At 42.2% G+C, this 13519-nt stretch overlaps 1 protein-coding gene across 13 annotated transcripts in view; it reads right to left on the reverse strand.

Moving 5' to 3' along the window:
* The window catches only part of PCDH17 (protocadherin 17), a 472217-nt gene that overhangs the window by 358258 nt on the left and 100440 nt on the right, over positions 1-13519 (reverse strand). For 4 of the 13 annotated variants that reach the window (XM_081858033.1, XM_081858034.1, XM_081858028.1 and 1 more), the window contains exon 4: positions 12772-12855. The exons of 7 other annotated variants lie outside the window; for them this stretch is intronic. In XM_081858033.1, the coding sequence (XP_081714159.1) occupies positions 12772-12855 (84 nt within the window). Of the gene's footprint in view, positions 1-9070; positions 9094-12771; positions 12856-13519 lie in introns of those variants that run through there. 2 more of the 13 variants (XM_081858031.1, XM_081858039.1) reach the window with 2 other exon arrangements.

A 13519-nucleotide genomic window follows, 5' to 3' on the forward strand; every position in this document is an offset into this window, starting at 1 on the left:
ATATGGAATGGAAGGAATGAAAAGGTTTGTGGGGAATACTGAAATTTATTGAGAGTTAGGTGTAAAATAGTGTTGAAATCTGTATTAAAAATAACATCTCTTCTCTGTACCTAGCGTCGGGCTGACACCCCATATTTAACAGCTAATATTTTAAAAGCCACAACCAAGAGGAAATACCATGATAGCAATCTTGCATAGTAAGCAATGGAATGTGTTACAAAGATGTTTCTTGTGATCTCTCCCCCCCCCACTGCATGCAGACACAAAAACCTCCTGGTCTGTATCATGTTCAAGTCAATGCAGCAGCAGCAGCAGCAGCAGCTGGGAGCTCCAATCTGCAGCCAACAGCATCAGCTCATTGAACCTGCACACCTCTAGGGACTGATTCAGAGCCTCACTGACCCTCTGGACAGACTACTGAGCATCTCATCCACAGTATGTTCTGGGATATGTACTGGCAAAGCAGCGGAATGCCCTGTGGGTGGCAAAAGCTAAAGAGAAATTTCAAATTGGATGGAAAATAAAGGGGGAAAGGGATAAAGCAATGGATTACACAAGGACTAAGGAGAGAGAAATGAATACAGTCAGGGATGGCTGAGAAACAAAATACAAGAATCTTTATCAGCACTTTAGCAGATTTTGAATGCTAAGGGTTAATACTGACAGGAGGAGATGATACTCAGAAAAATAATTTTCACCCTGATATATTTCTGGAAGGATGCTTTTAACCATGCAATGACTAAAGATATGTGCGTCTGGGAGCATGGTTCATGATGTTCTTCTGAATCTCACTGAAATAAGTGGTGGTTAGATGTGTCGTTTGAGGTAGATTGAAACGTATGCACTTTAATGCACCCATACATATCCAGGTTACTAGCTCTTGAAAGCGTCTTGTTGCAGGTAATGAGAGCTGGATGGCGAGAGTTAGGGGAAGATTTCAAAAAGATGTGACATCTATTCTGAGAGTAGCCTGCTCCGTGTGTGTTAAAATGCTGTTTTATACTAGTCTGCATTGCATTTGCTTATTTGGGCTGCGGAGAAGCTTCTATATGCACAGCCCCAACCCCACAACTGTATCTGTCTTGTGCTTATAGTTTTTCATTTCAATGATTGGGTTCCTGGAGCACAGTATAAGAAGACTTACACATTTTTAATCCAAAACTAAACTAGTGAAGAAGGATATCAATCCCACTGGAAAACTGATAGCAGGATTAAGGACTGGCCCACAGGGGTGTCATTTAGGAAAGACAAAGAGGGCAATCTATGTTTCAGACCGCATTTCTCAAGTCAACTCCCTGGCTCTGTAAACTGGACTGGGCAAATCCTAGGACAATTCCATTGCCTCGCATATATGTGTGCCAAAGGCACAAAACAGTTTATACTAGGAAAGCCAAAAGGATGGCTTTTGGATCAGAGTTACTAACTGCTTATTATGAAGTATAAAAAAACATAATTGTAACAAATGCTCCTGAACTGCATTGCTTTTTGGGTGGTGGTGGTGGGAGGAGAATTCAGCCTTGAGTATATTCAGGTGAAGACATTTCACAGTGCTGTTAATCACACACAGACCACTCTGAAATTTCTCTGGCCCTGAAACTTGAAATGCTGGAACTTCTTGGTCCATAAGCAACAAGGTTTAGGATCATAGAACAAAAATGCTCTAATACTTTGCTACGAAGCAGGACCTGCATATGCCAAGCCCCTACAGCGGAAGAAGGAACTCAATCAGGAATACAATGGGTCACAAGAAGTCAGGAGGAAGAGGGGAAATATGTGCGAATGGCCAGGTTCAACTTTATACAACTCAATGCTCCTGTTCTTCTTAGGAAGGCCACAGTGAAAAGATAACCATAAACCTTTCTCTTTAGCTGTGGCCTGTGCCGCAACACATAACAGTTACGACTTTGCACTGATTCTCAGCATGAAACAACCCGGTAAAAATATCTTTTAGCAACATGCACCACTTGTAGGAGTTCAACCCCCACTTCTCCAAAAGAAAAAAGAAGATGCTAAAGTGCTTTGTAAAACAAAAGTGAAGTGTGAATGTATTGCCTAGAATGTTGTTTTTGTTTCAAACATTGCAAATTGTGGACAAGATGGACTGTTTCAAGAAGTGGCAGAAAGATATTTCTAGATTTGTCTGGCAGGGCAAGAAGCCCAGAATAAAATTTAAGATATTAACTGATGTAAAGGAAAGGGGTGGATTTGCCCTGCCAGACCTCAAACTTTATTATGAATCAGCAGCATTCTGCTGGTTGAAAGACTGGCTGCTTCTTGAGAACACAGACATTTTGGACTTAGAAGGATTTAATAATGCTTTTGGGTGGCATGCATATTTGTGGTACGACAAGGTTAAAGTACATAAAGCATTTAAAAACCATATTGTCAGGAAAGCATTGTTTAATGTTTGGATAAGATACAAAGATTTATTGGAAAATAAAACCCCAAGGTGGTTGTCACCAATGGAAGCAAAAGCCTTTAAAAGACTTAACATGGAGTCCAAATGGCCAAAATATTGGGAAATTTTGGAGCAAGAGGGAGATAAATTGAAATTGCAGAGTTTTGAGAAACTAAAAAACCAAGTGCGAGATTGGCTACATTATTATCAGATAATGGAGGCTTACAAATTGGACAAGAAAATTGGATTCCAGGTGGAAAAATCAAAATTAGAAACAGAATTGTTAGAACCCAAAACTAAGGTTTTGTCAAAGATGTATAACTTGCTGTTGAAATGGAACACTCAGGATGAAATGGTGAAGTCTGCTATGATTAAATGGGCACAGGATGTTGGACATAATATTATGTTTGCTGACTGGGAACAGTTATGGACCACCGGTATGAAATTTACGGCATGTAATGCCTTAAGAGAGAATATTATGAAAATGATTTACAGGTGGTACATGACCCCAGTCAAGCTTGCTAAAATTTATCATTTGCCCGATAACAAATGTTGGAAGTGTAAAGAGACTGAAGGTACATTTTTTCACCTTTGGTGGACATGCCCAAGGATTAAGGCTTTCTGGGAAATGATTTATAATGAAATGAAAAAGGTATTTAAATATACCTTCTTGAAGAAACCAGAGGCCTTTCTCCTAGGCATGGTTGGCCAATTGGTGTTAAAGAAGGACAGAACTTTTTTTATGTATGCGACAACAGCAGCAAGAATACTTATCGCAAAATATTGGAAGACACAAGATCTACCCACGCTGGAAGAATGGCAGATGAAGATGATAGACTATATGGGACTGGCAGAAATGACCGGCAGAATCCGAGACCAGGGAAAAGAGTCGGTGGAAGAAGACTGGAAGAAGTTTAAAGACTATTTGCAGAAATATTGTAAAATTAATGAATGCTAGAATGATGTTGGACAGAAATTAAGTGGTTTCCAGCTGTAATGCCTTAAGAGATATGGAAAATGAGGTTTTGAAATAAGCAAAAACTAAAGGTGAGGATTTGCTGAATTAATAATTTGAATTGGAATATAAGAAAGGGAGGTATGAGGAGGTTCGGAAAATAAGTTAAAAGAAAATAAGTAAAGGGAAATTCTATGTGTTTTTAGTTGTTTTATTTTTCTGTTTTTGTATTTTTGTTGTTTTTTTTCTTTTTGTTTCACAATGTATTATTTTGGAAAATTTCAATAAATATCTTATTAAAAAAACAAAAAAAAATGTGAATTGTGTAAGTATTTGTAGTTTTTGGCTTAAAGAAGAGAAGCTATTAATTCAATGTGTCTTTCTATCAATGTCACAGATAGCTAAGTGGAAGTCCAGCAATACCCAGAACTTGTCTAGATGATTATGTCTCATGGAGACACTTCTCTTCTAGCAAAGCCATAATCCTGAACTGAAGGCCAAGGCAGCAAGCCCATCTATTAGGCTCAGCTGTGAGTAGCAGGGATTGTTCTCCTGCTATACTCTCTGTTTTGCACCTATGCAATTACTATAGCAGCACCCTTCTATTTGCCACACTAAATCTTGTTGTTCCTCTTCTACCTCTTAGCACACTTCCTTTGTTCTTCTCCCAGAGTTAGGCAAACAGAACTCGCATTCTTGTTAGCAACCTCTGAACACACAGAAAATGCAGATATATCTAATCCCCTCCCACTTATTATTCAGGTATTGGTGCCTGCCAATAAGATCAGAGTGTCCCAGAAGACATGAGTTCGATGGGAAGGGTTAAAATCAGCTTGCTTCCTGACACTCTCCATTCTTGAGCTCATTCATCATATTCATGGAAACAGCACCATGGAGGGATCTAAGGTTGCCAATTAAGTTAAATTAAGCAAGATGGACAGGAATCTAAGTGAACAAGATCATTGTCATGATCTAAAGCAACTTCATTAATGGCAGAAAGCAATCTTGGCTAAGACAATTCTTTTAATCAGGTTTTTCTGTCAGCCTTATGTCTCATTAAAAAGTTCCATTTGGGAGAGATTGCTCTTAGAGCTGTATTCCCTATGAAGGGAATGCTATGAGAATATTATGAGTAAAATTTTGTTGCCAATATGAGATCGCTGCAATTGCTCATACTGACATCCTTCTTACTCAAAAAAGTGTCGTTTTAAAAAAACAAGTTGGATCTTATGACATCTTTAATCCCTGATGGAGATGTTGGCCTATCTAGTCTGATCATAGGGTTTGGAATTGGCTTGGGAAGATAATCCTGTCTGACTTTATGACATATGGGTACTCAAAACTTTTTCTTTTGATATTAAAAAAACAGCTCTCTTAAATATCCCAGAAATGGATCAGGCTTTGGGACTGAAATGTCCTCTATGCCACCCTCAGATTCACGGTTTGATTAATCTGCCTCCCAGATCTACCAAAAACTTTAAGGCAGAGACTAATAGTTTGAGGCAGGAGTAGCCAAAGCAGGGTCCTCCAGAAGGTTGGGAGTACAAGTCTCATCAGCCTTGATAGCAGGGCCAGGGATGATGGAAGTTGCAGTGAACTACTTCTGGAGGCTCCACACTGGGTTGAAGAAAACAGGATTGGAAGATGTCGCAGTCATGATGCTCATGGTGTTGATTAAGATTTGGGGATGGTGATTTGGTCCAATGCTATGCTTGCTCCATTTTCAATAGAAAACAGGTTGATACAAAAATAAAACAGGGAGATAGCAAAAGCAAGATCCAATTAGTTAAAGGATTTCTTAAAAACAAACCCAAAAACCTTCAGATATGGCAGTGGATCTGCTGCTCCATTGCTGTGTTTTGATTGCTTCACCTGGTCTTGTAGCAGAGCTGTGGAACATTGTCAGAAGCATTTTGCAAGCTTGTACCACTCTCTCCTCGCACCCCACTATTTCTCTCTCTGATTCTTGCACTCTTTCTATTTCAGCTTTTGCCCTCTCTTATTTCCTCCTTCCTTCATTTCACATATCAGAACTGACAGCTTGCAGGGGGCTTCTTCCATCACTTTGTCTGTTTCACCTCAACCCATTTTTCATCCCCCTGCCCCGCCATCTTTCCCTCTGGCCCTGACTCCACTCCATAGCTCACTGAAATGTTTTCTGAATCCCACAGTTCACTGTGAAGCAGCCTTGTCTCCTTCTCTGCCTCTCTATATCATCTCCACTTGATGCAGAAGAAGAAGCAATTCCCAGAGTGATGGAGACCAGAGAGCAGAGGAAGGGGAGAATATGGCCATATTATTCCAAGGGTATTTTCCAATGGACATTATAAGTAGCCTCAATGCTCAGCTTTATCACTAGCGGAATCCTCCTGCTAAGAGCTTGGTACTGGGACCAATGCCTGGACTTTAAACCAAGTGGTTACAGTGGTACCTTGGGTTAGGAATTTAATTCGTTCTGGAGGTCTGTTCTTAATGTGAAGCACCACTTTAGCTAATGGAGCCTCCTACTGCCGCTGCGCTGCCACTGCACGATTTCTGTTCTCATCCTGAAGCAAAGTTCTTAACCCAAGGTACTATTTCTGGGTTAGCGGGGTCTGTAACCTAAAGCATATGTAACCTGAAGCATATGTAACCCGAGGTACCACTGTATTCTACTTTTAAAAGAGACAATAACTTAACATTTTTTGCTAAGTTAACAGAGACTTCATTCAAAGGTCATTTGTAATACCAGAACCTCCAATCAATGGCAATACACAGAAGTATACAAGCAGGCAAACAAAGGCACAAAGAGAGTACACAGCTAACTACCCTGTATCACTTTAAATCATTTAGTGCCTGTAAAAAGGCCCAAACTGCTTTTCTGAAAGAGTTTTTGTCGCTTGCTTTGCTCATTCTCCTATAATACCTGCAGGTTCAGTAGAACACATTAATACACAGGTTCCGTCTAGCCACAAGAGTGGGGGCGTTTCAAGTGACCTCAAGTCAATTGGAAAAGAAAATCCTACATAGCACAAAGGAGCCTTTTTCTTAAAAGCGCCAAATAAGAAAGCATATCACTGAAAAGGTTGCTTTCACAATATTGCCTCAACAATTCTAAAGAAGAAAACACTTATTACAATATGATAATAAAGAAGAATCAGGTGGCACAGGGTGGAAGGAGGCCTGTGCATTGCATGCAAGCAGATCAGCTGGTTTCTCACTCCTAATTGCTCTGTAGTTAGTAAGCAGGTGCTGAACTGGTGAAGAGACTCTACTGAAAAGCCCTGTGTGATCCTGAGAGCTCCAGCTGTGGAGTTATGTCTCTGGACCATTCATACAGGCAAGCCATCATGTGCAGGTGACCCAGGCCCCTTTGGCATGTTTGTGTGAATGGGTTATTTCAAACCTAGCTGTGCAGACAACATTTTTATAGCACCTCAAATATTTCTCAGTAGAGGCCAATTCACACACACAGCCACCAATCACTAAGTGTAGGGTGAGGAGTCAAGTGCAGAGAAATCAAGAGGTGTGCGTGCATGAATGAATGAATGAATGAATGAATGAGGTCTACAACAAACATGCACAGAGAACAGAGAAGCTGAGTGGGCTCAGAAGAAGCTCCTTGATCAGCTAACATGGTTTGTATATACTGCAAGATATGGAGGTAAGACATTTACTCGTTTTCTAGAAAGAGAAAATGGGGGGGGGGCTTTATATATAATTATCTCTCCTAAGTAGTTTTACCTAACTAAAATTAAGAATTCTGGTTTTTTAAAAATAATAAAAGTTTAAATTAGAGTGAATTTTGGAAGCAATTTTAGAGGTTCCTTAATGGCTAAACATCTGAGGAATGTCAAGAGAAGCAAATAAAATTTTGATCCATTTAATAAAGCTGCTTTGAATGGTGCTTTGAATCCTTAACTTGTCATTCAGTGCTTTCCCCGCCCCCCCCCCCCGGAAAAGTAGATGCCAGTATTCACCATAAAGTTGTTACAGTAAGTGCACACTTTTTACCCCCCCCCCAAAGATGCCAGTATCCCCTGAAGTGAAGCACTGCCTACATTACCTACAGCAAAATTTCAAGGTGAAGTTGGATGCTAAGAGACTTTGAACTGTTGCAATGTTACTCAGTAAAAGCAGACTATACTGAAATGGATTTGGGACTCTAAACTTGGCTCTTACTGTGATGGGTAATTAAGGTTTGGGCTCTGCCATTTCAGATTGCAGGTGGGGTTTTCATGGTTGAAAAAGCCTTACTGTAAAATAGAAATAAAAATGTCCTGCACGTAAGATGTAAGGCAGGAGACATGTTGGTTTTCTACATGCAGGGATTTGCAGGGGGAGAGAAATGGAGGATTCTTCCATTGTGTGATGCCGCACCTGCTGCACCTGAAGTGCTGCTTTCCAGAGAAAGCTCTGCCACATAAGTACTAGGCTCAGTGTTAGAAAGGAGCCGGAACAAAAGGGCACAGTTTCCACTGTCAGGAAGCTGTGAAGCTGAGCTGGCAATATACTGTAAATAGGTGCCATTGAAATGCCAGGTTCATGTCAAAATGTTCTGGCTGCCTTCCTAGTCTCTGTCTTCTTTTGATTCTCCACCACTCAGCTTTCCTAATTTGATTTTCTCCACGATCATATTACAAGATACTGCTCATTAAAATAGAAAAGTATTTTTTTAAAAAAATGGCAGAGAAATCCAAAAAAATTGATTTTCCTAATTTGATTTTCTCCACGATCATATTACAAGATACTGCTCATTAAAATAGAAAAGTATTTTTTTAAAAAATGGCAGAGAAATTCAAAAAAGTAAAAAAGGGATAACAAAGCTAATTCTATAAAATCCCCCACCACACACAATGATTGCATTACAATAATTTGGATCCTACCAAGTGAAGAAAGTAGAGACCTCATTCTATTAAATAACTGTACACTACCCCAGGTCTAACCGAGCTAGTTTTGATAACAGAGCCTTAGTTCATCCGATTATCATCAGTACCTGCATTTGGGGAACCCGTGTGGGTAAAAGAGGCCTTCCGGCATGTGGCCACAGTGGACAGTGAGAGTCCAACGAAGTGACGCTGCTCTCCTCCCACACATGATGATGATCATGAGGACAATGTGAGGGGAGAAACCTTGTTTAATACTTACACTAGATCAGGCTAAGATCCAGGAGATCCCAGCCTCCCCCCATGCCCTGCCCTCTCACCATCCTGGTACCTGGAGGTCAGATCTTCACTTCATCCGGATCATCATTCAGTTTCCAACAATGGCCAGTCAGATAACTGTTCCCTGTTATTGGTCCTCAGCAATACCCAGAGATATACTATTTCTGAACATGGAAGTTCCATTTAGCTATCATAAGAGACACAACCTCCCTCCATCTGATTATCATTTCATGGAGTGTTGACCCTTACAAATGGCTCGAGTCAGTTATGAATCAAGCTGGGGCGTTCACCTGACATTACTTCAGTCAGAGGAAGGGGGGGGAATGGCTGTGAATTCATTTGATCCCCAAACTGTGTCACTTTAAAGTGCAGGTGATTTTGAGTGAGGAGAACTAGTGGGGCTGCCTCCACTGCAATTTTCATGGGTGGCTTTGGGCAGTGGGATTTCACAGACTCAGCTCCCTACCTGGGAGGTGCCTCACAGAGCAGCTGATGTGGGGACAATGAACAGCAGGAATGCTGCTGCTCCTCTTGGGCCTTGGCAAAGGGGGATTCGCGTCCCCATGAAGGAGAGTGTGCATGGAGTCATCACTGATCTGTGAACACAGAGACAGCCATTTATGACTTGTGCTTAGGAAAACTTAGGTTTTCATGTATAGGAATGTTTTCTCATGAAAGGACATCAGCTTGCAGTTGGAGGCGATACAGTCTGGAGTCAGCTTGGCCATCATCTGCTGCTTTTGAGAAGTAGGCCTGAGAGATACCTGAAACCGTCTTAGTGGGAGCTTCTTTGAAATGCAAACCTGAAAATTACTGTTGACATATATGTTAGATTTATGGGGCTGGGGAGAGAAAGTTTATTTTGGAGATATTTGGTGCTGTGGAGAGGATATTTGGGGAGAAAACATTATTCAAATGTTGGGGGGGTGGCGGCTGCAGCCCTGCCAGCCAGCCACATTCCTTCAACAGGAGAGAGTGCTGAAAACTTGAAAAGAAGGGCAGGCATTGTTTCTTTTCTTAAAAAACAACCACAACCAAGTGTTTCTGGGACTCAAACCCAGTTGCAAGCTGCGCCCCTTTGCAATGGAAGTCATTGCCCCAATCAAAGAGCTATGCTTGGGTGGTTGTGGTTATTCCATGAGGAGGTGTCTTCATGTGTTAGAAGTGTTTGCTTCCTCATTAAGTTGCACACATTGTAAGCAGAACTGTCAGAGTCCTCCTGCTCCTCCTCAGGCATCTGCTGCTTTAAGAGACAAGACTATGATTGCAATCTCCAAGAAGAGGAGTCTGGAGTCCAACTTATCTGTTCCAAGAAGAGGGAAAGGCATCCATCCTTTCAATGCAAATTCAGAGAGATAGGCAATGCTTTCAACTCACATCATCCCTACCACTCAGCGAAGGTGAGGCATAGCAGCTAAGCCCCTAGCTCTAGCATTCCTCCTGCCATAAGCTCAGCCTTCTGTCTGTCTCAAGAGACAATGAAGTGTGCCTCAAGGCATTCTGTTAGCAGCCCTGAATTGACCTTTCTGGGATGCAAGCCTGGGCAGTGGGCATGGAGAACCTGGGCTCCCCAGACGACAAGACCCCCCTCTTGGCCTTGCTGTTGTGTCCAAAGAAAAGCAGAACAATGTGTGTGGCACCAGCTTGGCTGCAGGAGTTGCCAGAAGGAGGTGCACAAGGCACCATCCAACTGTCTTAGGGACTCCACTCTGGATTTGTGTCGGGTTTACTCTTTAGCCTTTTTGGCTCCCGAAGATATCTCACAGGGTAGCAGATGTCTGAGGTTTCCATCTCCTAGATGGGCTACCTTCCCAGGTCTCAACCTCAGCTCCATCCGTGTCTGAGATGTGGAAATAACAGTGCCCTGCCCTAAAGAGTTGTAAGGATGACTGTAATTATGTATAGAAAATGCTACAGCACAGCTGGACAGCAGTGAGCCCTAGGCTTAATTTCATGAGGTCTAATTTCATGTGGGTGACTATGAAGGGGAGCTGGAAGGTGAGTGAGACAAAGGAGCGGCAGAAAGATGGAGAGAGAAAACTCTGTCCTGTCCCTTTGGCGACTCTGGCTGAGCTCACTTGGACTCCAGCCCTGCCCACTGGCAGCAAATGGCCACGACAGGTTACCCTCAAGGTTCTCAACAGAAAACAAAAACAAAAACCTAAGTTTATTACTCTTAATGCAACAGCATCCAAAACTGCCATCATGTAACATTGGGATGACAGATGCATGTCAATTTCTCTCAATCCAAGGAAAAGGTGCATTCACATAGCATATTTTGAAATGGGTGAAACAGTAACAAATTTCTTAATTCCCATTTTGGGCCAGTCCTAACACTCACCAATATGCTAATGATGTTTTAATGATTCTTTTGGTCAAACAGAAATCTTCACAGACTGACAACAATTTAAGAGGGTGGGGGGAGATGTTTCTTGTCTCCAGCTGTCATCCACTGCTCAGCAAAAGCAGGTAATACCGAGACAAAATATGCCAGCTACTTTTGCAAAAACTGCCTTTTCAATAAATTTACGCTAGGCAGTAATGAGCTGTGTTGTGCGGCATTTAATCTGTTCTTTAAAAAGAAGAAGAAGCTAAAAAGGAATTCTTTCAGCGTGGCTCTCAGATATTAAAGTCCGCACATCATTTATGTTGACAGTTCGGCTTCAGGCTATAAAACAGAAGAACCTGTTCTACATCTTCGCTTAAAAAAGGAGCAGAAAACCTAAACCCCCATCAATCCACTGTCATGGTTTTACATCTTATCTGAGGCAAAAAATGAATCATTGGAAAGATTTGTTCTGATTCCACAGACAGATCCATCAACTTGGTGAGGTTGTGAAACAGGTGATTCAGAGACTGGTAATTAGTGGCAACCATCCCATAGGAATGTGTGAACACCTTGTGCAACCATTATTTTTGCATTCGTAAGTCAGTATTCTGGATTCTGTGTTTCAATTCTGTGCTGCCCCTTTGAGTGTCTCCTTAACTCAGAAAGGGGCAAGCACTTAGCGGGGCACCAAACAGAAAAGCAAACCAAGCAACTACTTGGGGTGCAGAAATCTCAGTGGGATTTCAGCTATGGTAAACTGATGGGAGGCACACCTAATTGTAGAGCAGTTTGTTGGCTGACTGGATATCTGCTTTATGACACAACTAATATCTGCTAATGACACAACTGAGAGTCTTCAAATGTCTATCAGTTCCCTGGGGCACAAACACAGTGGTAAAGGTGAGGTAGTAAAGAAAGGCATTAAATGGGGGGGGCCTGTGCTAGCTAACTAAGAAAGGAGGTGGGATGGGGTAGAATCCTAACCCCTGCCCTGGATGCAATTAAATTGTGAAGGCTGCACAAACTGAAGGCACCACAGTAGCTATAGGGAATCAAAGACCCAGTGGCCCAACAGAACCCTTCAGGCCCTCTCTCTGGTCCTTGGGACTCTCCCCGGGCCATATCCCCTTCCTGGCCACACACACCCCTTGCCAGTCCCACCTTGCACCTTCCTTGAGTAATTCTGAATGGATGGAAGGTGTCCTTGAACTCTGCTAAGGCTTGCCTGGATGGAGGGTGGAGGGGTGTGAGACTGTGTGTAGAAACTATCCTACTGTACAAAGGTAGCCATCACATTTGTTGCTCTCCCCCCCCCCCCGCCCCGCATGTGGCCTCCCAGTAGGGATTGCCACCCTGATGCTGAAAGTTTGATACTCCTACCTTCTCCGTTACACACATTTAGTACAACTAGTATCAGAAATGTGCTGCTTTGGTCTCAGGAAAGCTGCACTTCAATAGGTGTAGCAATGCCCAGGCCAAAAGCAGTGCACAACATTACCAATCCTGCACAGTAAGAGCAGGCAGAATTGAAGCAAGGACCAGATTTGGTCACTGCTGGCCAAGCACAAAGGAGCTACCACAAGGGATGTGAAGAGGCTTACAAAGCATGTTGCTCCCTGGACATGCAACAGAAGTCAGTCAGTTACCTACATCAAGTGCTTTGTGCATGAAATGAGGAGAGGTCAAAACAGCTGGAATTTCAGATCCACTTTAGCCAAAACTGAGCTCATTTGCAATGCAAAATGTGCTTCTAATTAATGTTCAGAATCCTAATTCAACAAGATCTTTGAAATTCTTTGCAGTAAAAATTCACTTTTATCAAATTCTCAGTTGCAATATTTAAAAAAGAAGACACCCCCCACCCCACCCCTGGAAGTTTTACAATTTCACATGTAAAATTCTGACCCCGAGAGTAAGACAGCTAGCAGATGAAGGGTTTGCTCACCTGACAGAAGCAGATCAACAGACTGAAGTCTACTTGTGATGGTGTGGAGGGTGAGGAAAGCAAAGGAAAGCAAAGTCGGGAATGCTTGAAAAATAAAATATTTTTAGTTAACAAGGAGGAAAAAATCATTTGCAGGAGAAAGGGTTCATTTGCATTCCAAACCCCGCTCCCCAAATGGTCTCTGCTTGTGCTTGAAACAGCCATTTAGTTTGGTATATATTGCAGAAAGCTACAGAAGCAGCAGCAGCAGTAGCAGCAGCAGCAGCAGCAGTAGTCCATCATGAATCCCTAGGTAGATATTAGTGAGTCTATCATGCTAAACAACACAAAAAGTTTCATAGAATATGATGGAGGTACTCTGGACAGAGATGTCACTCATCACTGAAAGAAAGCACAAACCTGACAGTGATGTCGACGTCATGCGGCAACATACAAAAAACACCCCACCCCCAGCAATTATTCTACTATAAATGATAAGTGCAGAAAGGCCCTATAATTTGGGGGAGACCCAGATTTCCTTTCAGTGTCACTCACCATGAAGCTCCCACAATATTGCTGAAAGGATAAAATGAGGGAGGAGAGAACCGTGGATTGTCCCACATAAAACAGGGGCAGGTAAACCTTTTAGCTCCACGGGCAAAATCCTTATCAAGATCAGCTGTGAGGACCCACTCATCTGTCACAACCCATCACTTGACTTTGCAAGCTGCCTCCCTGCCCCTTTGAACTCCAGATCCCAGAGGTTTAA

This window comes from Podarcis erhardii (genome assembly GCF_964252035.2).
Source record: "Podarcis erhardii genome assembly, chromosome: 4".
Classification (NCBI taxonomy): Eukaryota; Metazoa; Chordata; class Lepidosauria; order Squamata; family Lacertidae; genus Podarcis; species Podarcis erhardii.